This window comes from Myotis davidii, unplaced genomic scaffold (assembly GCF_000327345.1).
Source record: "Myotis davidii unplaced genomic scaffold, ASM32734v1 scaffold1270, whole genome shotgun sequence".
NCBI lineage: Eukaryota > Metazoa > Chordata > Mammalia > Chiroptera > Vespertilionidae > Myotis > Myotis davidii.
The window spans coordinates 35,518-62,791 of record NW_006281978.1 but is presented as its reverse complement, the minus strand read 5'-3'; the positions used below and the strand labels follow the sequence as shown (position 1 = coordinate 62,791).

General features: G+C 35.3%; 1 protein-coding gene across 1 annotated transcript in view; it reads left to right on the top strand.

Moving 5' to 3' along the window:
- Window positions 1–27,274, top strand: part of SLC6A14 (solute carrier family 6 (amino acid transporter), member 14) — a 50,199-nt gene that overhangs the window by 14,193 nt on the left and 8,732 nt on the right. The window contains exons 2-7 of the mRNA XM_006752642.2: window positions 11,254–11,419; window positions 14,569–14,700; window positions 16,162–16,323; window positions 17,135–17,273; window positions 18,422–18,554; window positions 19,400–19,540. Coding sequence (XP_006752705.1) covers window positions 11,254–11,419; window positions 14,569–14,700; window positions 16,162–16,323; window positions 17,135–17,273; window positions 18,422–18,554; window positions 19,400–19,540 — 873 coding nt within the window. The remainder of the gene's footprint in view (window positions 1–11,253; window positions 11,420–14,568; window positions 14,701–16,161; window positions 16,324–17,134; window positions 17,274–18,421; window positions 18,555–19,399; window positions 19,541–27,274) is intronic.

Here is a 27,274-nt window from a genome sequence, read left to right as displayed (position 1 = left end):
AAGCAACAAATATTTATTGAGCCTGCTATGCTCCAGGCCTCCTTCAAGACACTGAGCATACACTGTTGAACAAGACAAGGTCCCTTGTCCATGAATCTTGTAGACTGGTAATCTGCAATAAGCCAACCATTTCTTCTACAGCCCCTTTCCAACACAAAATCTTTTGCTCTAGTCAGAACTGTATCATTGTTTTCTGCTCATTCTTGCCTGATTACAGTTAACTTGTCCCAGAAGTCCTAATTGTTTCAAGGCTTATCCTATGTCCTCTGTGAAACTTTCCCTAGCTATTCTAATTATCTGAGCACTTAAATCTGTACTCACAATTTAGCACTTGATTATTTATTGTCTTACCCAATTTTCTAATACCCTCCTTAAAAAGCTTCTCCATAGAACTTAGTGTGCTTATGTGCCAAGTAGCCTCTTTCCCCCCCACAGAACCTTGCTTTAATACAGTAGAATGAGATTCTAAATAAGGCTTCTTTGTCTTGGACCAACCCTTTCCAAGAAGATTTTATTACAGAGGTCCCAAAGGTTTTCATGTCAGTCTAGTTGCATGTATAAGGCAGAACCTCTGAAGTCAGTGTTTGAGTGGGGCTCCAGCAAAGAGCATGGGCCTGGGAATAAGTTTCCTCAAAATGATACAATTGCCACCTATTTCATAGTGTTGTTAGGAGGATCAGATGAGAAGTTATATGTGTGAAGTATGAAATGTTATATGTGTAAAGTATAAAGTGTTATAGTTTTCTATTTTTTTTTTCTTAAAGGGGAAAAGGAGAAATGCTCCAACACCAAGTACAGGTGGAGAGGACTCTAAGATAACTGCTTGCCAGAAATTGCAGGGCTGGGCATAAAAGGACACTGTAATGCCATTTTTTTTTGTTTTAACCTTTGCTTATATAATGGACCATCTGATTTGTACCCTATGACTTTTTGGTAGCAGGAAAACTTAATAGAAGAGAGATGGCAAGGCAAAGAAAGGAGATATCAATGGGACAGCTTGAACTTCCAATTTGACAAAGAATGTGTGTTTTCCATTGGTCAAATGGATGCCACCAAAGATAGCCAGGCTTGAGTCTTCTTGCCAGTATGCTATCCAAGGGCTTCCAGGTGATGGAGGTGTTCTCTGTAGTCAGAGGCTCTGAGGTATACTAGTGAGGCCGGTTTGGAGGAGGTTGCAACTGTATGTCAGAGAATAGTAAGAAGAGGAGCCACGTGCACATACAGTTCCAGACGACTTCACACGCCTTCCTGACTTGGATACCTGCCTTGTAGAAGGCATTGATTACCAGTAATTCATAGGCAGGGAAGCAGTGACAGCGGAAGGCCGATTAGAACTGGAGCTCTTCCCATCCCCAACCCTGCAAAGGAGAAAGGGACTCTGAAAGAGAGGGGAGGAATGAAAGAGAACAATTTATTACCTCACCACTCCAAGTTCCTTGAGCTGAAGTCTGGCTGTTACTGGAGGGAGAGAGAAGATAAATAGTAAACAGGCAATGAATTCAAGTTTTAAAATGGGTTGGACTAGTTTGGACTTTTTAATACCTACAAGTGACCAAAAAGCTACGGGATATGCCTGAGGTATTGTTTTGTTTTCCTCATGTGTTTATTTTATTTTTTTTTAAGTTGAGGAATAATTGACATATAACACGATATTAATTTCAGGTGTACAACGTATTTGTATATATTGTGAAATGATCATGGCAATAAGACTAGTTAACATCTGTCACCATGGTCACAAAATTTTTGTGTATGTGATGAAAACCTTAAGATCTACTCTCTTAGCCACTTTCAAATATACAATACTTGGCTCATAGCTCAGTGGTTGAGCTTTGACCTATGAGCTGAGAGGTCATGGTTTGATTCCAGGTCAGGACACTGCCTGGGTTGTGGCTCAATCCCCAGTGGGGGTGTGCAGGAGGCAGCCAATCAATGATTCTCAGCATTGATGTTTCTATCTCTCACTCTCTCTCCTTTCCTCTCTGGAATCAATAACAAAACAAAACAAAACAAAACCCACCAAATATACAATACAATATTATTAACTATAGTCGCCATTCTGTACATTACATTCCCATGACTATACATTTTATAATTGAATGTTCACATCTCTGGCCCCCTTCTCCCATTATACCTACGACACCCCCTTGCCTTTGGTAACTACCAGTCTGTACTCTGAATCTATGAGCATTTTATTTTTGTTGTTATTTTTTAGATTCCACATATAAGTGAAATCATATGGCATTTTTTTCTCTGTTTGACTTATTTCACTTAACATAATACCCTTAAAGTCCATCCATGCTGTTGCAAATGGCAAGATTTCATTATTTTTTATGTCTGAATTGTATATGTATCCCACATCTTCATTATCCATTCATCCATCAATGAACACATAGGTTGTTTCCATGTCTTGAATATTGTAAATAACACTGCAATAAAAATAGGGGATGCATATATTCTTTCAAATTAGTGTTTTTGTTTTCTTCACATAAATACCCAGAAGTGGAATTGCTGGGTCTTTTGGTAGTTATATTCGTAACTTTTTGAAGAAACTTTATACTGTTTTACATAGTGGCTGCACCAATTTACATTCCCACAAACAGTGGACAAATGTTCCCTTTTTCTCCACATTCTTGTCAACAATTATTACTTCTTATCCTTTTGATAGTAGCCATTCTAACAGGTGTGAGTTGTTGTTTCATTGTCGTGTATAGAAATACAACACATTTTTGTATCTTGATTTTGTATTCTGCAAATTAATGAATTTGTTCAATAGTTCTAACAATTTTGGGTTGAGGAGTGCTTATGGTTTTGTGTATATAATGTCATGTCATGCAAATAGTGTTAGTTTTACTCCTGAGGTATTTTTAAGGTTCAGAAAATGGAGATTTAGCACACCATGGTTAAAAGCAGTAGTTAGAAAGAAGTTCCATGCATATCCACTATGATTCAGTAAACTGGACATCTTAGAATAGGTAATAGAAATTAATACCTATATCAGGAAATGTTGCTGTTTTCTAGCTCCACAGATATTTTTTTCATGATGAAGTCATGAAACAGCAGTATGAGTGTTTTTCTCTTAGTTATTTAGAAAAATGAGACTAATACGCATTGCACTTATTTCACTTGGTACACCTCATTGGAATGAGCAATTCAAATTGGTAAAATGATTTAATGGAAAGGTATTATGTAAGAGGTTGTGTTATAATTTTTCATTCATCTAAAAATAATATTTCCCAGTAAGTCTTAATTATATAGCTCTCATTATTTCTAGACACAAAAGATCTAAACAAATGAATCAGCCTGTAAATGCACACGGAGGCATTAGCGAGTGTTATGTAATTACAAGACGGGTGTATCACCACTCTTAAGCCTGAAAACAATAGTATCCCCAAAACACAGGGTAATGGGAAGCCTAAAATCTTAACTACCAGTGACTGGTTGCAGCACTCCACTGTGTTAACAACTATACGAATACTGATAATAGACCTGGACTTTTTTTATTTATAAGCCCTCCTGACCATGGGTGTTGGTAGAGATCTTGGTACTGGTTTCATAAACTGATCTCTGATTCTAGGAAGTCCATGTAACTGATTCAATTGATTTGTACACTGAATCAGTCCTCCTCTCTTCAGTAGTATCCCTAAGTGATTTCTACCTTGGAAAAGTGAGATATCTGGCAGATGTTAAGGTGTTATCATTTCAGGCTGGTGATGAGTACTAATTATCCTTGGTTTATATTTTAAGAGGGGACTGACTGAGAAGGAGGGACAGATGGAGGGGAGACTGCCAAGAAAGGTAAAACAGTTTGATAAGACAGACTGGGTTAGGCATGATATGGGTGAAAGGAAGGAGAAATAGAAGTAAACAACAAAAAGGAGGAATGCTGAGAAGAGGGAATGAACTTATAGAATAATCAACAAAGGCTAAGATGGGAAGGAGAAGCTCCATAGTATGACTACCGGGAAAAGCTCAGGTTCTAATAGAATTGTGTTTGAGTATCAGCCCCTGCATTTTCCAGCCCGATGACCTTGGACAAATCATTTCACTTCTCTGTGCCTATTTATTCATCTGTAAAAATGGAGAGAATAATAGTATACCGATTTGGGGGAGTTGTGAGGATTGAAAATAACATTTATAAAGTACATGTCATATGGCAGCTAGTCAAACAAAGGGTAGCTGATGCTATTACTGTTGTGGTGGTTATCATTATTGTTAGAGGAAGTAACAGTATTGCTCTTAGTGACAGTATTGTTTGACAGTAATGAAACAAACAAATCAGATAGCCTTCCTTCTAGAAGTCAGTTTAAGCAAAGGAAGCTAAAACATCGCTGTACATGGTGAAGGAGGAAAGAAATCATTATTTTACTCACATATTAGACATTCTATGAACATAACTTGTATATTAAAGGATGTCAGCCAAGCAAGAAAAAATAAATGTTATACTTTATATCAGCGATTTTCAACTGATGTGACCCAAGAATATTTAAAACATGCACTACCTGACTATTAAGTCAGGGGCACTGACCTCTTTTCCCTTAGATTGAAAAAAAAAGAAAAGAAAAGAAAAGAAAAAGAAAAAGAAAACAGCCAACAAAACAATAGCTTTCTGGTGCAAGTGAATTAAAATTATATCTATTTTTTTGTCAGATTGGTAAAAAATATATTTATTGGTGTGCTGCAAAATTTTAGTAGTTTATGTGCACCATGACATGAAAAAGGTTGAAAATTGCTGCTTTATACACATGATTGTTTGTTTTCCTTGGCAATTCTTTTTCCAGTTCTCTAGAATATGTAGTAATGACAACTCCCAATTTGACCTTTATTAATTAGAATAAGATATTGAAAATTTCTACACATAAACATAGACAATATTAACATATTCTTTAATTTATTTTATCTTCTAAAAGGTCTCTAGTAGTTGGATTTCAATTAGGTTCCATAATGAAATAATCTTTTAATGCTTGCTTTTATTTAAAAAGATAACAAGAACAATTATTCTATTGATCGTATGAAGTAAATAATTTCCTTAGGTGAGAAAGCAAAAAATTAGGCACTGAATCTCTGAAGAGCTGGAGCACATAGTTCTGATACAAAATGCAAACTGGCAGTAAGCATGCCTTACAACAATGATTTTAAAAGGAGAAATACAAATGCATCAAAGGTGAAGACTAAATATTTCTCTCCTTTAATGCATCATTACAATAGTAGCAGACAACTAGTTCAAATTAAAATGTTTATTCATTGTTGCTAACAATTTAAAGAGTACCCCTACTGGCTCCATAATCAAGGTTTCAAGGTAATAGAATTAGTATTGATGTACCAAAGAAAGCCCTTATCTGTCTTGGGAGAGAATTTTTTAAATTTATTTTAAAAAATCCACATTAGCTCCATTACCTAAAGTGATTCTGATATCTCTTATATAAAAGATTCGTTTGGTTAAAGATACTCCAAAAAAGGGGGAGGGAAAGCTGCATTACATGGTGGTTATTTAGTGAAGTATCTAAACCTTCAGTAGGCTCCAAATCTCATGTGTTTGTTACACCCCAGAGAAAAATATGTGTCTACCTTTGTTTCTTAGCTGTAAGTACTAAAATTCAGCCCTCTGAACACCCAGTACTGAATGTCTTCAGTATGAATCAGTTGAGTCTAAATCTCTCAATGGTGAGTGACCCTTGCAAATTAACTATGTGAGACTCAGCTGCGAAGGAAGCACCAAATGCTGTCTGAGTTGTAACTTCTTCAAGGAGGAAATACAGATCAGCTTATTCAATATTACTGAAGAAGAGGTTAAACAGAGTTTCATCTATGTGTACTGTTCTTTTGGATAGGGAGGGTCAAATGATGCTTAATTATTTCATGTCATCATTAATGCTGATGGACACACCAAGGCTCATGCAGCAAAAATGCTGCAGAAAAAGCATTTTTAAACATCCTGTCTTCATGTTTGTATAGTAAAGTGGTTTGAGAGCATAAACTTTAGTCAGATAGTCTGGGTTCAAATATCAGATCTGTCACTTACTAGTGGTATAACTTTGAGCAAGTAACTTAACTTCTCAGAACCTCTCTCTCTTCATTTGTAAAATGGGGATTATAATAGTTCCTACCTCAAATGGAGTTCTATGAGAATTAAATGAAATCATAAATGTATAGCGCTTAACACAGTGCCTGGCTCAATAAACAACTATATCTTCCCTTTTCCCATCAAGAATCTCCTTCCTTCCATCTTCCTTTTTTTCCCCACAGCCCATTCCATTCCACATGGCCTTTAAAAATCTATGTAGTAGTGTGAGTAGGAATGTAAATTGGAATCACTTTGGAAACCTGTTTGGCAACATCTACCATAATCCAGAAAGTCCACTTTAGATCTACGCCTAAAAGGAATATACACAGAAGATATGTTACAACAAAGTTCATAGCCATACTCTTCAAAATAGCCCCAATCTGGAAACAGTCCAAATGTCCATCAGTAAAACAAATCAATTGTGGTATAGTCATATATTGGAATATCATATAATATAAAAATAGACAAATTACAGGTCTATGTTATAATATGATTGGATCTCCAAAATATTGTTGAGCCAAAAGAGCTCAGATGTAAAGTGTACATGCCATAATATTCCATATAAAAAGTTAAGAAAACTTGCAAAACTAATTTATTATGTTAAAATTCAAGATAGTGGTTAGCCTTTAGGAGGGTAAGGAGGGGTCTTCTGAGGTCCTGATACTGTTGTTTCTTGAACTTGATGGTAGATGCATGTGAGTATCATATTTGTGAAAATTTATTAAGTGGTACACCTATGATTTGTACACTCAATACTTTAAAAAAAAAAGCTGTATGGTATGCTACAGCAAATGTAAAAAGTAATAATGAAATTGAACAGATTCACTTTTCCTATTTAGAAAGTACGAAAGTATTCACTAGTAGCTATGGTTTTCTTTTAAGGTTCTCTGGCATATATTCTCCTTTAGTATTCTCTAAGAAAATAGTGTACGTTTCCTCAGCCCATCCACTAGCTGCTGCAGCTAGAAAATCATTTCCTCCTTGGCTGCCAGAAAGGAAATCTACATGATTGTCTTTCCTAAGTAAGTCTTGTTACCTAGAATTGAAGACAATTTTAAAGAAATAATGTATCAGTGTTTTGATTATGGGTGGAGTCTGATATTTTAATAAAGTGGTTAATGTCTGAAATTATAAACTTTAAAGGGCTATTTTAGTAGGGTTCTTTCAGGATAAGGTTAGAAAAAATTTGTGCAAAATTTTCACATCCAAATAGCTAGAAAAAAATCTTTAGGTAATGAGCCTGCTTTAATTTTAGTGACTAAAATCAAAATTGAAGGAATTTTCATGGACAATGACATAAATTTAATCTTAGTAGAAGAGTGTGGACTATAACTATTGAATCCATTTTTATTTTAACATTTTTTTCCTGGACAAAATCACAATTATGAATAAACCTTTAACTTGCTGTCAAAGTTCTTTTTTTAACTGAGCAGATTCATGGCTGTGGTATGTGTGTCCTGGAAGGAAGAGATAGCCCATAGTTAAAAGTCCAGCATTGCACAACTCAGTGCATCGAGGTCATTAATTATAATTTTGAAGTTTTTTCCCCCACAACTAGAGTATACTTTGTGACATCCCCAAATTAACAATTACTTTACTATTGAATATCAGCTCATGACTTAGGTCTAGATTTCAAAGCACATGAATGGCCACACTTTCTCTCTGAAATGTTTCTTAGTACTCCAATAATTAACAGTCTCCCCATGTTCTTCCACACCATGCTCATCCATGCTCTTGTGACTGAGTTTATGTAGTTCCCTCTTTCCTGTGCCCACTCAAGTTCTATCTTTTTCAAGTCCCAAAATAAATAAAAAAATCACAAACACAATTGTCTCTCAGTTAATGAGTCACATTAACTTAAAGAAGAGAAAACATACTTTTGGTGTTTTATGACCTCTTGGAGATGCATTCTAGACCAGTTGCCCTTTCTCTTTTTTGAGCACAAAGTAATTCAATGGCTCTTCTGAGTAAAATTTTCTAATAAGTATTTGCTGAGTGCCTGCTCTGTATAAGGTTTTGTGCCTGGTGTTGGGAATACAGGAATGATAAAGAACAGTTGTGCAACCCTCAGAGAACTTGAAGTCCTGAGGACTAAACAAATAGTCTCACATAATGTACAATATGTGTTGGGTAGCCTAGGATTACAGAGGAGAGGCATCTAAACACAGTCTGCAGTAATGGAGGTACAACCACTGTGGAAAGCCCTGGAGGAGGTGACACCTAAGCAGAATCTTAAAGGATGAGTAGTTGTTAGCCAAATGAGGAGGGCAGGAATTTCCAGAAGTAGAAATAGTATGTGCATACCTAGGAAAGGACACAGAAGCTCAAGAGTTTGAGGCAAAGAATGGCACAAGATGACACTAAAACGGTACACAGGGGCCATATCATGAAAAGCCACGCAGGGCAATGGGAACAATATCCCCTAAAACAAATAAGTAAACAACAGCACATTCTCTAAAATAAGTTCTACCTTAATGTTATGTCCTTGATGCTCTAAACTCTCATGGCTAGTAGAAATTTTTCTACTGTGTAATAGGCAAGGAAAATAGCTGGTGGTTTTCCTCTGCCAACAACCATTGCCTTGCTATCCCCATACTCTATCTACCCTTAAGATTCCTATTCTCTTCCTCTTCCCATGGTTACCATCTGTTTGCAGTGCCCCATGGAAACAGAACTTGATACAGGACTTTGATAGTTTGGTAAATGCTATTAGATTTGCTTTTCAGCTTACTCTTTTATAAAGAGGTGTATAAGTCTCTCTTCCTCTCCTCTTTTCTATGTCAAAGATAGGCTATAATTCCCTTATCTTAGCTTTTAGATCGCGTCAGTAGTATTTCATACTAATAGAAACACACACACACACACACACACACACACACACACACACACACACACTCACTCACCAACCTGTCTATGTTCAAGATCAATTTAGATGAAATATCTTGATATTTTCTCCTTACTGCCTTCCCACTTCCCTTATAGGCTTTCCTCTGCCTCCTTACCTGCCCAGATTCCCCAGGGCATATTTCTATTGCAGTCAGTGGAGAACAAAGGCGCTCCACATAGGATACAGACTTTGGCTCTCTGCTGGTATCTCTGTGTGCCCGATTTGTACTGTTTCAGAGATTGCCATAATCTTTTACCTAGGAAAATGTCATTTAAATTTTTTGAGTTTTCTTATTAAGAGGTGTTACATTGGTAAACAGCATAAAATAATTCTTTCCTCCCCAACCAAGTTACGATGCTTCCTTCTAGTTTACTTTCTAGGCCTTACTTTTCTTACAAAGGGGAGTCTTTTGTTAGGGTTAGAATTTCCCATAAAACTGCTCAATAATTTGTTTTTGTTTGACGTCTTTGAAGTACTACACAAAGCAATCCCTGTAAAGGGCAATGCCTCCTGAAGGCTGAGAAAGGTGCCTGAGACATAGGCTCAAATTTGCTCTTTTCAGTCAGAGCCAGCTGAGTAATAGTATCTAAATTGGCTGCTTTTCAAGGTTCCTAACTCAGGAACTTTTCTTCTGGGAGCAGCGTTTGCCTCAGGGGATCAAGTGCTTTCTAGTGAGGGCAAATTTTTGGGAAACCCCAGGGCTGAGGGTAGTATGGTCTATTCATTAAAATCTTGGGGAACAGAATGGGCCCCACAGACCAGTGGAGATCAGCACTTGGTCCCAGGACAGAGACTAGAATAAAACCGGAGGCTAGGGGGGAGCTGGGAACCTGGGAAAGCAGGTGAGATTGCGAAGGCACCTGCTGGGCTCTGAGTCAAAGGCTGTCAGTCCTCTCGCTGGGGCTGCTCTGCTCTCTCCCAGCCCAGCCCTTTTCCTGGGGCTGGGCAGGGGATTGCTACATGCCAGCTTACCTGGGGAAAAACACGTTGGTCTCTTCCAGTAATTGACACGACAGGTCGCTCCGGAGAGGGGAGGAGAGAGCTTCCCTTCATAAATGGTCCCACCCCTGGACAAGGTAGCTCACTCTGACAGGTAACAACTGGGAGTGTACACCTGCCACCAGTCCAGCTCAGCAGGACTGTGAGACGAGGCGGAGCTCGAGCAGAGGGAGTGAGCGAACAATGGACAACTTGAAGTGCCCCAGCTTCTTCAAGTGGAGGGAACGATTAGGGTTCTGGGAGCTGCAGAGGTACGGAGGGCCTGGGAAGAAAAATTTTAAGGGGAGGCAAGTCTCAGTTTTTGCTTTCTGTGTTTATTACTTTTCCACATTTCTGTTCAACTGCCGTCCAGTGTGCCTGAGATGTCTTCAGAGAGTAGAGGAAAAATAAAACAGCTCTTACTCCAGTAGCTAGAAGACAGGGGCACCTCATCCTCTGCTTTGAGTGTGCCCAGAAAACCCTGCTTTCTGTTTCTCTCCAGACTGTGTCCATATGCTAGAGAAAAATGAGAAAATACTCCGTTCTTATCTGACCTGAGGAACCCTCCATAGCCCAGAGCAGCTAACAGGTTGGGAGACAACTCCTCTCCTCTGAAGTGGAGAGAGAGCTGCTCCACCTGGTGGGACAGGAGAAATTGTCTCTGAATATTATCCTATGGCTTTCAGAAAAGCACTGATTTTACTCTCCAAGATAGGGGTTAAGTTAAACTTCCCCACATCCAAAACTCTCAGACTATGAGAAAAGGAGTTTCTTTCTTCTTTCATTCCTTCGTTTCTTTTTCTTTTCTTTTCTTTTCTTTTCTTTTCTTTTCTTTTCTTTTCTTTTCTTTTCTTTTCTTTCTTTCTTTCTTTCTTTCTTTCTTTTTTTCTTTCTTTCTTTCTTCTTTCTTTCTTTCTCTCTTTTTTTTTAGTGGAAGCTATAGCTGACCTTTCTCAAAAATCTTCTACAATCTCAAGAGTATTGAGCTTTACCTAGTTCATCTTTAAGACTTTTCCATTTGCAAACTTATTTGTCCACTTTTATTTACCCTTCATACTGGGCGCCACATGTAACCTTTCCACCAAAATTTGGATGATCTCACCTGGAGAAGTAGTTCAAATATCTGCCTACAGAGCTTTTTCACTTCAAGAGGTAAATGTAAAGTAAAAGCAGTCATTAGCAGAAATTTCTTCAACTTTGGGTAGCATTCCCCTTAGCTCAGGTTCTACGGTTTTCAGGCTCTTTCTCTCTCTCGATTAGTGAAATTATGCTTCTATGGAATTTTTAATAGTAGAAAGACAAGCTGTTGATATTTTCCCTTCTCCAGAAAGTGACAGCGTCATCTGAGAATTTCCATGTTGATGAAAATGATGAGAATCAAATACGTGGCAACTGGTCCAAAAAATCGGATTATCTTCTGTCTATGGTTGGATATGCAGTTGGATTAGGGAATGTGTGGAGATTCCCATATTTGACCTACAACAATGGCGGAGGTATTTCCCCTTGCCCCCATATCTTTCTCATCCAGCTTTAAGTGGAGTTCTTTAAGGCCTCTAAGTATGTTTTAAGAACTGAGGAAAGGTATATGATGTTTTGGGTTAGTGGGAGAATAGGAAACAAGCATATTGTATTTATTATTAGACTGTAAATTGTTAGCTTGTTAGGAAGGTAGCTTCACAAAATCCTCACATATAAACATGATAAAAGTTGTATATTTACAACTTCTGTGTTTTGGATTTGAGATCTTGTATAATCTCTAAATGTGATTTACTATTCTTAATTTATACATTCCTGTGATAATCTGTTCAGACTTTAGTGTTAGCAAAAGACAGTGATTTCTAGTTCTAATAAGAAGTTTAAGTAAATTGTTTGTATGCGTTTTGGAAATTTAGGTGTGGGAGCAGTTGATTAAAAAATAATTAAAGGTTTAGTATTTGAAGCTGCAATATTCAGTTACATGTATCCCTAATTGAATTGATTATGTAGAAGATCCTTTTAAAATGCAATAGAATTTAGTTCAAGACAAGGTGTTTAATTTCTGCAAAATAATACTGTTTATACCTCAGATATTACTAAGGAAGACTCAATTAGAACAACAAGGAAAAATAATTCTGAGATAACACACAAAGGGATACAAAATGAGTTGCATAATTCTCTAGTAATGTTGAAATAACTTTTCACTTACACCATATTTTACTCACTTGTAATTACAGGTTCTTTTAGAAGTATAGAGGTGCCATGCCCTTATATTTCATAATTGGATACAAGTGAAACTGTGCCACTGTAATTATTTTTCTTGGTACAATAGGATATTGTGTGGCGATATTTCAATCTTATATTCCTTGTTAATTGGTTGCATTAAAAGGTTCACACCGACCTTCAGAGACTTAAGAAAGAAGTTCTGTTTATAAAAACTTTAAGTGTGGTGTGGCAAAAAATTCCCCTAGGTAGAGCCTATGTCATTTAGTCATGGGTTTGGTATACTTTTGAGCTGGAAAACGGGTCAGAAATCACAATCTTTTTGGTGTCTATAGCCTAAGGTCCAGTGTAGTGAAAAGAAACATTCAAGCTCCTTTCCAGCCTCTTGTATTCAGTTTTAGAATATGAATTTCCCTGTGATTTGACATCATACACAGACCAAGTAGTTGCCCTAAATTTTCAGGAACTATATAAAACTAGGTTTAATAGAGTTTTCAAACATAGCCAAAACACAATAGTATCATTTATTGTATGCCATTATCTCATTTACCATTTTCTCTAAGAATTAATACATTATATGAACTCTCAGTTTTTAAAGATCACATCATTTGGGTAATAGATGAACTCAACTCTCTGAATTGCTTCGTTCTCTTTTTGCCCAAGGGTAGAAGATGAACATAAAATTCAAATTTGTCAAATATTACAAAGCCGATTTAAAAAATATGGTCAGGACACATAAGTAATAACTTAATCAATAAAGAAATTAAAAAAAATGGTCAGTTGAATTAAAAATACGTTAAAACCTGGAATCATTTAAATCTATAAATTCTTTTTAGCAGTTTATGAAAAAAGAAGTACTATACTTCCTTAGAGTCTAGGCCAGCAGTGTTACCAATGTGTACTACTGTACTGTATTACTTTACCAATATGTTTGTTATTAATAATGAAAAATATAATGGGTGAAAAGCCATATATCACACTGGGGAAAATAATCCCTTTCTCCCTCTAAAAAAACTATTCACACTGGGCTAGTAAGCCTTTGATTACTGTTGTAAACAGGGATATTTTGTATTACATTTTCTTCATAAATATCATTGACAGGACTTAAACTATTAGTCATAATAATGACGGTATGATTATTGCAACATCTGTAAAAGCATATTTGTCCATATGTTCTAGTGACTAGTGACTTGTAAATAACAAGTAGTTTATTGTCTCATTATTTTTAGTAAAATATAGTTTGAGGGTTGCAAAAATGTAATTCTCAGGTATGATGTTACAGTATCATAATATGAAAAATATATGAGGAAAAAATGTAATATGGTAAATAAAATGTACATAATCCAGGAGCCCATTTTTATACACTGATTCTCACATTTTCTTATTAAATTTGTTTAGACTTCTAGAATACTTGATCAATGAGTTTAGTGTTATGTCCCTGTTTCTACCCACAGTATGATAAAACTTCTAATGGGCAATATTATGCCCCAAAAGTAGGCAGGAAAAAAAGTAAAATAATAAAAGATATTTTTTTATTTATTACATGTGAGATAATTAGTCCTCATAAAATTAAAAGCTAACTCTGAATGCATCTCAAAAGTTCAGGCTCTTCTAACAAAACAATAAATTTCTTATTAAATTGAATGAAGGCCCTTATAGCTGTTTGAAGAATAATGACCTTAACTGCAATGACTTCCCCTCTGAACCACATTTAACATTTGCACCCTATTTCTTAAAAATAGGCCATTTATTTTTAAAAGAGAAAGGAGGGAAACTAACTTCGAACATATGCTATGCGCCTGCCATTCTGCCAAGTGTTCTCTCATAGGCTCTGTAACTAAACCCTCACCATACACTGATGAGTTGTTACACATAATTCTTCCCATTTATGAAGAACATTCGATTCAGAAGTTAGGTAAATTACCTCAGGCCACATAACTAGTGAATGGTGGAACCAGGATATACAGCTCATTCGGTCTGGCTCTAAAACATAATGATCATTCAACTCCTCTGGATTGCTTCTTATGGGCTATTGTTTTTAATAAGCACAACCACCACATTACTTATACAGCCAGTCCTCAAATAATGTCGTTTCGTTCAACATAGTTTTGTTGTAATATTGATGAGTTGCTCTAGGAACTTACCTCTTGGTTCTATTAATTAGTTTTATTAAAATTGCTTTTATTAATGTCATTTCACTTAAAGTCGCAGAACCTACTGAGGATGTTAAGTGAGGACTTACTGTACTAGCATCCTCATTTCATAGATGAGGAATCCAAGGCTTAGAGAATCGAGGACTTTTTCCCAGAAAGTAGTAAATTTGGGGCCTAAACTCAGAAATCTGACTCCACTGTATCAGAATGCTTTCAAAATGTTATGCTAGTTAATCGCCATCAAAATTTGGGGATATAATAGTGCTTTGTTTCTTTTTTGCATTTTCTAGGTGCCTTCTTGATACCTTATGCGATTATGCTAGCATTGGCTGGTTTACCATTGTTCTTCCTAGAGTGTTCACTGGGACAATTTGCTAGCTTAGGTCCAGTTTCAGTTTGGAATATTCTTCCATTGTTTCGAGGTTGGTATTAAAATGTGTTTCCTATTATAATTGTTGGTCTATTCATGCATATAGCTGTCTTCACTCTGAGAAATAAAACTGTTTAAAATTTGGACAGGTTAAAGACAAAGACCAATACATTTTCTGCATATTGACACACTAGAATTTAAAAATCAAATGTTAATTTTCATTTCTGTTTGTCTCAGGCTGCAGATATGGAAGGGGTAAGGAAGAACTAGAGAGGGTTGTAAGGGTGTCATTCTTTTCCTATTTTTCACCCTTTTAATTCTCTTGGCACATGGTCCTGCTATGCATTCATTTCATGGCTCTGGCATTTTTCTACTTCAGGTAGTCTTTGCCTTCTTGCTTTTGCATATCTTTTACAATGCCTCATTCAGAAAAGTTGAAAGGTCACAATTTTCTTTTTCTTGGATGCTCTTAATAGAATAAAACACTAGTAAAGTTTTTTAAAAATATATTTTTATTGATTTCAGAGAGGCAGGGAGAGGGAGAGAGAGATAGAAACATCATTGAGAGAGAATCATTCATTGGCTGCCTCCTGCACGCCCCCTACTGGGGGAGGATTGAGTCCACAACCCGGGAATGTGCCCTTGGCAGGAATTGAACCTGGGACCCTTCAGTTCACAGGCTGACACTCTATCCACTGAGCCAAAGCAGCTATTATTAACATTATTAAACATAAAACAGCCTTTCTATCTGTAGCTATATCTCATTTTGGTATGTGCTAGCAGCTGAAAACTATTTGTAAAAGCCTCAATGCAACATCAAAAATAAATTTATAGTGATGTGAACAGTATATTTTGCTGGAATATTAAGGAAGCTACCTCAAAAACTAGTTTTAGCAAAGGAGTTACATTTAGTATACTAAACATTTTGAAACTACTGAGTTAAAAAAACTTCAGAAGTTTAAATTCAGATTGTTACTGAGTCATTGAATTTTCTTCACATGTACTATAGAAGTGGTGTACACTATCCTTTCAGGATATTAACTCATAGGCTTTATCTTTTACTTGTCAAAATGTTGGTTTATGGATGAAGATGTAAGTATTGGTTAGCGAGTCAATAGAATTTGAGCTTTGACTTGTTTTTCTTTCTTAATTATTTTTAAGAATAGTACCCACTCTGACAAGACTTTACAGACTACATAAGTAAGAATTATGGACATGTATTTTTCCTCTCTGAATTTAATGGATTAGTACAGTCTTCTGCCCTGATCTTAGAACTTTTTTCTAACCAACTGAAAAACTGTCTCAGAAAGCTAATCATCAAAATAATTTGAAATTTGAGAAGAAAACTATTCAGACAATAGTATTGCCTCCCTACCCACCCCAAAAGAAAAAGTTATTTGAAACAGCCTTCTCATTTTAAAATAGATTTTGTGGAAATTGAGATGCAGCTTTTTATGAACCAGCAAAAGAAACTTCACTTTTTTAAAAAAACTTTAATTGTTCTTTTTTTCAGGTGTGGGAATTACAATGGTCCTGATATCCGTTTCTGTGACCATCTATTACAATGTCATAATTGCCTATAGTATTTACTACATGTTTGCTTCTTTTCGAAGTGAACTACCATGGAAAACTTGTGCTTATTGGGCAGATCAAAACTGTAGCAGATCACCTATCGGTAAAATTCATTTGTTTATTTTTAAAAATATTGTTAACTCTGCTTCATTATTTCATATTTTCTAAGAAGCTTAAAGGGTTAGATTATTTTCTAACCAATTTAGGATAAGTTTTAAGTGAGCCATGGGTTACTGATAAAAACAGAATAGAGAATGTATAACCAGAAAAATTGATGAATGCAATGTTAATTTCTGAGGACAGCCAGTAAGGCTAAACGGCTACTAGAAGAGTTCTTGCAGGCTTTAGCCATGGGCAGGAGAGAAAAAAGATAATGGGGAAGTGATAAAGAGAGAAAAGCACTATCCATGGTCATTGTAGTGTGTTTCAAGAGACAGTCAGTATTGCCCATGCCACATGTTGCTAATCTTTGGAATAATGTAGCATTGATATTGCAGACTATTACCACGGGGATTTGCCTTTGTATGCCAGAGGGTGAAGTGGTAAAGACAATACTTCTTAACTTAAAGGTGTAATTTTCTATATAGGTTAAATAAATCCACATACTAAGAGTCCCTTAGAGCACTAAATCCCAACTGAAATTATTGTTAACTTTATAGCTTTTATGACTAGAAATATAAACATAGTTTAAAAGGGCAAATATTTTCATACTCACTCCCAGCTTAGTAGTTGAGGAGATTTAAGATGCAGAATGTGGATATCTTATTCCATTTGTATGATTTTTACCCTACCTTCACCAAGTAACAATTTAGACTGTACTTTAAATATTTTACCATGAAAACTTGTTTTCCAGGAAAGTACTCTTTTAAAACTAAGTACGTGTTTGTATGTGCATTCTTTTTTTTAATTTTCAGTAACTCACTGTAATGTGACTACACCTATGGAGACACTCATCCATGTGAATAAAAGCTGGGTAGACTTCAACAATTTTACCTGTGACAACGGAACTGAAGTTTATCAGCCAGGACAGCTTCCCAGTGAACAATATTGGAAGTAAGTACCCTAGATGATCCACTTCTTAAACAGATGTTACTAAATTTTTTTAATAAATAACAATAAAATATTAATCGGGTCTTTTCTTAACTCATGTAAGTAGAGAAAAGGGAAGTGGGACAAATTCTACTCCATTTGATTCAGATGTTTACCTTATTTTGTGTGAGCAGTAGTAACATGCAAATTTAGCTCATAGTCGAAAATTATCGTTTATAAATTACTTATGTAAATGAAAACACATTGTCAGTAATGATTTATTTAGCACTATTAACTATAAATTAGGGACTTTATTTGAATAAAACTATTCAAATTTTAGACTATATTTAGCAAGTTTTAATGATAAACAGTTGTGTGATAAGTAATTTGTAGATAAAATTTCTATTTTAGGCTGCGATTCCTTATTATCCATTTTGCTAATAATGGTCACTATATGATAGAAAGAGATATTTTGAGTTATATTTACTTTCATTAATTTGAAATGCTCTCTCTTTATTTTCTTTAATATACACCTATCCTTTACCCTGACCTAACTTCTTTGACTATTGCTGTAATGAGTTCTTCCCCATCTATATATTAATGCTCTTTTGTGACTCTTTTAAAATTTGGATCTTAAAATGTTCCCAAAGACCAAGCTAAGAATTAAAATCCTAGATCCATTCATGTTCCTAGTGGAAATCATAGAATTTGATAGAGAGCCTTTGAAAAAGTTATAAATAGTGAGGCCATTTAGATTTGATGATACATATAAGTACAATAAATAAGAAAACATTTAATGCAATTTTAAATGGTATATTTGTTATTTTAACTTAAGACAAATATCGTAGTCAGTAAAATGAAATAATATAATGTAAGGTTAATTTTTTTTGCATAAAAGGAGCTTTGAAATATTAGGGCAAAATCATAGCTAAGGAATCAGTAAATCTTTTATTCCAGGGTTTGGAACTTTGGATTGGTTTCACTTAAACCTAAGCCAGAGCCTGGCTTTTCATTGAACTATTTTTGCCCCTCCAATGTCAATAAAAGGTTCACATGACATCGATGTGTTAATAAAATACTCATAAAGCTTCCCACTGGAAAAAATGTATGACAAAAGTCAATTTATTAAGACAGGTGGTTCTGTGCTCATAAAAGGGCTTATGTGTTTTCAGCAAAGTGGCACTCCAACGCTCAAGTGGAATGGATGAGACTGGAACAATTGTGTGGTATTTAGCACTTTGTCTTCTTCTGGCTTGGATCATAGTTGGTGCAGCACTATTTAAAGGAATCAAGTCTTCTGGAAAGGTAATTTGGAAAATGCATTAGTGATGGAGCTGTTTTCCAATATCATTGTAGTTCATTGATGAGCATTATCAAATGCTTGTCTTTTCTATAATGGGAACATTCAAATATGTGAAAACCTTTCAAAGTAGGCATCCCAGTTCTAAAAATTGTATAATATCACTACTATTGTTAAAAATAAAACAAAGCAAGCACAAACTAATACTAGAGTTGTGTAGTTACTCAAAACTTAAACCCTTCTAGCTGATGTAGTATTCTGAGGCTTGCAAGTATATTTTTAAATTTTCTGTCCTATTATATAAATAAGCATCTTATATATTGCAACGTTTAGTTTCAAATGTCTAGATCCTTGTTCTACAGGGTAATTATGCCAGGATTACCCTAATTGGAGGAGATAAAAAACCAACTATATAATTATTCTCTTAAAGTTTGCTAAAATTGAGTCAGAACTCTCTCTCTCAGCAAAGAATTCCTTTCTGAAAAACATTATATTTTCCCCTTCATTGTTTTATTTTTTAAACTTTCAGAAAGCATCATGGCAATTTCAGAGAACAACATGAAATTTCTCTGTGAGAAGTTGTATAACATCCAGAAAAATGGATGTTTATGTGTTTGTAACTACTACAGTGAAATTTCCTTAAAAAGTGGGGGACAGGAATAACTGGATACTATCTTTGCAATCCTGGTATAATATCTAGCACATTCAGTTAATGTTAAGTTGTGATGAGACAAGCTATTAGATCACAAAAATATTGTGAATATCACAAAGTCAGTGGAAACTTTCCAAACTAAAGTTTTAATTGAACACTTTTGAAATGACATTAACTTTCTATTGTTTTTCTTGATAGGTGGTATATTTTACAGCTCTTTTCCCATATGTTGTCCTACTCATCCTGCTAATACGAGGTGCAACTCTGGAGGGTGCATCACAAGGCATTTCATATTATATAGGAGCACAGTCAAATTTTACAAAACTTATGGAAGCTGAGGTAAGACAATTTGAATTTCAAATTATCTGAGAAGGTAAATCTTAAAAACAAATACCAAAAATCTTTGGTTTCAGATAAGAGTATCATAACGTAGTAGCTTGCAAAAGATATACAGTTAAATTTATTAGTGTTTCTGTCCAATAGGATGTCTGACTTAGCTATTTATATTACACTAATGCTCTCTTATTGGAAGTGAGATAATCATTTTAGCAATAGGATTCTAAAAGTCCTTTTATTCATATAACTGATTCTATTTGACCACAAAGATTTGGAGCTTATTAATCTGACAAATAATATTTCATGCATGAATACCTACAAATTGATGACTACAACCATGTGGCTTATTGGATAAACTCATAGGAGATTTAAAGATTGTAGTTGAAAGTTTAATAGACTAATATATATTTTAACTTTCTTCAAAAGTTAATATCCAAAAAAAGTAAAATCACATTTTGCTGAATGGATTATCAAGTTAAAACACAAAGTTGAAATGGATGAATTATTCTCTAAACAAAATTGTTACTGTTACCAGAAACACAAACATGTGCCATGAATATGAATTGGGTAACCCTATTTTAACTTTGGTCCACCTCCAGATAATGGCTGTCGGTATCACAGGTACATAAATACTTTTATAATTTTTACTGTAAGGAACATTAAAAATAAGAATAGTCTATACACCAAGCTTGTATTGATAAAAGTGAAATGCTTTCACTTTTTTAGTCAAATCTAGTAGTGTTATCCCAAATGGATATTTGTTTTAGTTTGCTATGATGTTCTTTGTGCAACCATGCTTATTTCCAGTAATTGCTATTTTCTAAATAGAGTCATACCTCGTTTTATTACACTTCACTTGATTGCACTTCCCAGATAATGTTGTTGTTTTTTACAAATTGAAGGTTTGTGGCTACCCTGTGTTGAGCAAGTCTATTGGCACAATTTTTCCAACAGCGTTTGCTCTCTTCATGTGTCGGTCACATTTTGGTAATTCTTGCAATACTTCGAACTTTTAAATTATTAATATATTTGTTCTGGTGATCTGCGACCAGTTATGCTTCGTGTTACTATTATAAATATTTCGGGGTATCATGTGTTCTGATTGTTCCACCCACCAGCCGTTCCCCTGTCTCTCTCCCTCTTCTTGGGTCTTCTTATTCTCTGAGACATAGCAGTATTTATATCAGGTTGATTAACAACCCCATAATGGCTTCTAAGTGTTCAAGTGAAAGGAAGAGTTGCACTTCTATCACTTTAAATCAGAAGCTAGAAATGATTAAGCTTAATGTGGAAAGCATGTTGAAAACCAAGATACACTGAAAGCTAGGCCTCATGCATCAGTCAAGTTGTGAATGGTGGAACAAAAGGGGATATGTGTAATACTTTCAACAATAAAGATAAATTAAAAAAATAAAAGTTCTTGAAGGAAATTAAAAGTTCTACTTCGGTGGGGCACAAATGATAAGAAATAAAAACAGCCTTGCTGCTGATATGGAGAAAATTTTAGTAGTCTGAATAGAAGATCAAAACATCCATCGCATTCCATTAAGCAAAAGCCTAATCCCGAGGGAAGCCCTAACTCTCTTCAAGTCTGTGAAGGCTGAGAGAGGTAAGGAAGCTGCAGAAGAAAAGTTTCAAGCCACCAGAGGTTGGTTCATGAGGTTGAAGGAAAGAAGCCATCTTCACAACATAAAAGTGAAAGGTGGTAAAGCAGCAAGTGCTCATGTGGAAGCTTCAGCAAGTTATCCAGAAGATCTAGCTAAGATAGTAAAGGTGGTTACACTAAACAATTTCAATGTAGATGGAACAGTCTTCTATTGGAAGAAGATGCCAACTAGGACTTTCATAGCTGGGGAGGAGAAGCCAATGCCTGGCTTCAAAGCTTCAGAGGATGGTCTGGTGACTTGAAGTTGAAGCCAATGCTCATTTAGCATTCCAAAAACCCTAGGGCCCTTAAGAGTGATGCTAAATCTACCCTGCCTATGCTCCATAAATGTAACAACAAAGCCTGGAGGATAGCACATCTGTTTACAACATGGTTTACTGAATATTTTAACCCACTGTTGAGACCTACTGTTCAGAAAAAAGATTCCTTTCAAAACATTACTGCTTATTGACAATGCACTTGGCCACCCAAGAGCTCTGCTGGAGTTGTACAATGAGCTTAATGTTGTTTTCATGCCTGCTAACCCAACATCCATTTTGCAGCTGAAAAATCAAAGAGTAATTTTTATTTTCAAGTCTTATTATTTAAGAAATACACATTGTAAGGCTATAACTGCCATAGGTAGGTAGTGATACCTCTGATGGATCTGAGCAAAATCAATGGAAAACCTTCTGGAAAAGATTCACCATTCTAAATACCGTTAAGAACATTTGTTATTCATGAGGAAGCCAAAATATCAACATTAACAGGGATTGATACCAATTATCATGGATTATTTTGAGGGGATCAAGACTTCAGTGGAGGGAATAACTGCAGCTGTGGTAGAAATATCAAGAGAACTAGAATTAGAAGTGGATCCTGAAGACTGACTGAATTGCTGCAATTTCCTGGTAAAACTTTACCAGATGAGGACTTGCTTCTTATGAATAAGCAAAGAAATCAGTTTCTTGAGATGGAATCTACACCTGGTGAATATGTGGTGAAGGTTGTTGAAATGATAACACAGGATACAGAATATTACATTAACTTAGTTGATAACGCAGCAGCAGGGTTTGGGAGGATTGGCTCCACTTTTGAAGGAAGTTCTACTGTGGGTAAAATGGCATCAAACAGCATCACATGCCCCAGAGAAATTGTTCATGAAAGGAAGAGTCAATCCACGCTGCAAACTTCATTGTCTTATTTTTAAAAAAATTGCCACAGACACCCCAGCCTTCAGCAGCCACCACCCTGGTCAGTCAGCAGCCATGAACATTGAGGGAAGACCCTCCACCAGCAAAAATATTACTAATCACTAAAGGCTCGGATGATGGTTAGCATTTTTTAGCAACAAAGTATTTTTTAATTCCCCCCTCCCGTTTCATGTTTTTTTATTAGTAGGCTTTATTTTTTTTAGAACAGTTTTAGATTTTTCAGAAAGATCAAGCAGATCATACAAAGGGTTCTCATAGTCCTATTATGATTATCTTACAATAGTATGGTCCATATTTTATAAGTCACTCTTCAGTGATTTACCATGGCTCTGAGCACAAAATCCAGAATCCTTGTGATGGTCTATAAAGTTCTGCATAACCAGGGCCTGCCCACCTCTCCAATGTCCTCTTGCTCATTTTTGCCAGAGAGGCCTCCTTTCTCTTCCTCACACATACCAAAATTGTTTCTGCCTCTGAACCTTTGCACATTTATTCCCTTTGCCTGGGATGCTTTTTAGCAGTGAAGTATTTTACGTTAAGGTATGTACATTGTTTTTTAGATATAATGCCATTGCACATTTAATAGACTACAGTATAGTGTGAACATAATGCCTATATGAACTGGGAAACCAAAAATTCATTTGACTCACTTTATTGCAATATTCACTTTATTGTGTTATTTGCTTTATTGTGGTAGTCTTCAACAGACCCTGGTATGCCTGTACTTACAATTTGGATATTTAATTATTTGCTATAGAAATTTTCTGGTAAGCATGTCAAATTTATTCATGGAATAAATTTGTTTTTATTCATGGAAATCCATCTATTATCTTTTTGAAAATTGACGTGTCTATCTCTGGTCTTTGCTTACCTTTCTTGTGCCCAAATAATTTTCGCTCCATAATCAAACACAAGAGCCCTAACTTGGTTTAGACCTATGAGGTTTTATGATTTTAATCTTGGAAATTAACATGCTTTGATGTGTTCACAGACCATCTGTTGATTTCTTTGTTATTTTAGGCCTCTCATCTTTTAACATTGTTTGTTAATCTCTTCCCAACTTAAAGACCATATTTCATGATGAATAAAAACAAAAATATGGATTAGATACATTATCTTCTCTATATTAGGTTATTCTTCTCTATATTAGGTTATTAAACAAGATTAACTGTCAATGCATTTTTGGAATGGTAAAGTGTTATATAAATATGACCACACACATATTTAAATTATTGTTATATTATACTACAAGGGCAGACAAAAGTAGGTTTACAGTTGTAAGTACTCAAAACAGAGTTCATAAATCTATTGTAACAATCATAACCTGCTTGTCTTTTTTCATACAAACAACTGTAAACCTACTTTTGCCAATCCCTGTGATCTTATTATAGATGCAACATTTTCCCTAAGAAGTGGAACATTCATTTTCTTTCAACATCGTAACTTTGATCATAGTTGGAAAGTCCTTTCCCTATTCTTTAAGTGGCTTTTACAAGACTCAGATCACCTGGGCTTTACAGTTCCTTGAAACTTTCCTGAAAATATTCTATGAATATTTAATATGTTTCTGTCTGAATTAACTTTATTTTTCTTTATTTTTATTGTTGACACTGTTACAGATATCCTCATTTCCCCCCACCCTTTGCTCTTCTACATCTAATCCCCACCCCCCTTTCCCTCTGGCATTCACCACACTGTCCTCTGTATCAATGGGTTATGCATATATGTTCTTTGGCTAATCCCTTCACCTCTTTTCATCCAGTCTGCCCCTCTGCCCTCCCCTCTGGCGGCTTTATAAGATCAGAACTAAACCTAATGCTCTTTGTGAACATAAAATTTAATCCTCCCACCTCCCCACTGCACTACCTCCACTTCTTTTTCTTGGGGTTTGCTGGCAATTAGAATTTTTTCTTAGATTTTTAAAATTTCTCTCTGGCCACAGAGCATGGGATCATAAGTATATATTTTTCCTTATCATTGATTATGTGATCTCTATTGAGATCTCTAGAAGAGTAGAGAACCATACAAATGTGTAGCCAGAGGGGTCTTCAGTGATTATTTTACTAACTCATTTTACAGTGATAATATTGAGACCCAGAAAGATTCAGATTTAGTTAAGTTTAGACAGCCAGTTTCTGCATCTTGAATTAAGATTTCCTAATCCCTAAAGCAATGATCCTGTATATAGCTATGAGATTGGTAGGCATGGGTATTACAACTATGTTTGGGATGTTGCTTCAGTGTTCTTTATAACCTTAGGTAAACATTATGACTCACACCTGCCATACCATTTCCAGCTCCCCCTAATTCACATATGAAAACATAATATCAACTAAAAGAAGCTGAGACCAACATAAGCATGTTATTTATCTTTTAATATATACAACTGCCTAAGAAAAAAGAGAGTACTTTATTTATAACACATTTTTATTATATCTAAGTAAAATAACCATGTTCTATCTATTCATATATTTCCTACTGGCTTCCTGACATTATAAAGCAATTATAGTGCAATAATAATCTAACATCAAGCTGTATTCTAAAGACCTAGTAATATTTATTTTACTGCCTAAAAACTTTATTTCTATTGTAATCGAAAATAGAGTATATACATTTCAGGGAGAAAAGTATTGTTTTTAACTTCCATAAACAACAAGTATCGATTTATGATTTTTTTCATAACAACAACAATAGCTACTATTGAGCATCTGCTAATTGCTTTGCATGTGCCTCACATCACTCCTAGGATACATTAAAATTGTTACTTTTGCCAGTTCCATTTTATAGATGAAAGAACAGGTTTAAAGATGTTAAATACATTGAAAAACAGAGTGGGAGTTATTGGATATAAACTTCATTCTTTTTGACTCCGGAGCTAGAACTACTCATCCTGTTATATTGCCTGCTTTCACTGATGAGTCCTGTTTTCAGATAAACTAAAAATTAATTTTGCCCAAGTACAGGGTGGTCCAAAAATGTATACACACTTTAACAGCTGATAGCTCAATTGATGTTTCTTTCTTTTCAGATTTGATCCATTGGAATTAATAATCGGTTAAAAGTGGGTATACATTTTTTGGGGCGCCCTGTATATGCCGACTCTATTATTTAAAATCTGCACAATTAGATTTTTTTCCTTTGGGGTAATGTTATAGCTGCAGAATTTCATTGTTAAATGGATTTATCTAGATTAATTTCTAAGATTAATTACTGTCCTTTAGCAAATACATAGGAGGGGTAATTGTGAAATAATAAATGGGTAGGATTAGATAAAGAATGGGGATGCTACTTAAAGTGATGAGACCAGCTACATGAGGCTCTAATCAAAACATGGAATGAGGGCCCAAGCCAGTTTGGCTCAGTGAACAGAGCATTGGCCTGCCGATTGAGGGGTCCTGGGTTCGATACCAGTCAAGGGCATTTACCTTGGTTGCAGGCTCGATAACTGGCCCTGGTTGGGGTATGTGCAGGAGGCAACCAATTGATGTGTCTCTCTCACATTGATGTCTCTCTCTCCCTGTCTCTCTCTCCTCTCTCCCGCCCTCCCATTCCACTCTCTCTGAAAATCAATGAAAAATAGCCTCAGGTGAGGAGTAACAACAACAAAACACATGGAATGAGAGAATGGGGTGATGTAAGGGCTGCCTCAATGTATCATCATTGTTCAAAAATTGCCTAGAACTATCCATGTTAAGAATCATGATTTATTGTTTCCAAATTGATATGTAAGAATTCCAATACATTTCCAGCACAGCTGTCTTTTTGGTGGAACTTGAAAACTGATTTTAAAATTATGTGAAAGAGGAAAAGGCAAAAGAAAAAACAAAACAAGGTGTTTCTGAGGAAGTGAGGCACACTTGTCTTACCAGATATGAAACAATATTATAATGCGATAGGTATTAAAATAGTACAGTGTTAACATAGATATAGACATACAGACCAGTGGAAAATAATAGTAATCTCAGAAATATTAATGAATATATGGAACTTGATATATGGCAGAGGTGGAAATGAAAATCAGTGGGGGCAAGGATGGACTATTCAATTGTATAATTGATATCCAATTGATATAATTGATAATATCAATTATCTTTGGAACATTGATATGTCATTTGGAAAAAATGAATTGGGATTTCCAATTTAATATGCACAATATAAATTTCAGGTGAACTGAAACTTAACAATATAAGCAAAACTTTAAATCTTTTAGAAGAAAATATAGCATAGTATCTTTATGACCTTGGGTTAAGGATTATTATTTTTAAGGATTATTTTTTAAGTCAGAGAAATCAAGGACAATACAAACAGGCAAGGATGAACAACCTTAGCTACATTAAAAGAACAACAAAATCTTTGTTTCATTTAAGTACACAATGTTAAGAGGTGAAAAAAATAAATCACAAAGTGTCAGAAAAAAATTTAACATATATAATAGACAAAGCTTAGAATCCAAATTACATTATATATTCATAGAGATCCAATAAGGCAAATAAGCCCCACAAAAATGGCAAAAGACATGAACAGGAATTTCACAGAAAAAACAACAACTATGGAGTAGAACACATAAAAACATGCCAAAACATATGTCATTAGGGTAATCAACTCTCACTTCATAGTCACTAGATTAGACTGTATTAAAAATTCTGATCAATGTTACAAAAACTGTGCAGGAATGGGAACTCTCATAACCAGCTACTGGAAGTGCAAAGTGGTACAACAACTTTGAAGGATAATTTGGCAATATTTAGGAAAGGGGAAGATTCATATACCCTATGACATCACAGTGCCACAACTAGGTATGAGGACACACACAAGAATATTCAGTTACATTGTTTCTAATAGCAAAATACTGAAGAAACTGAATGTCCATCAACAGGA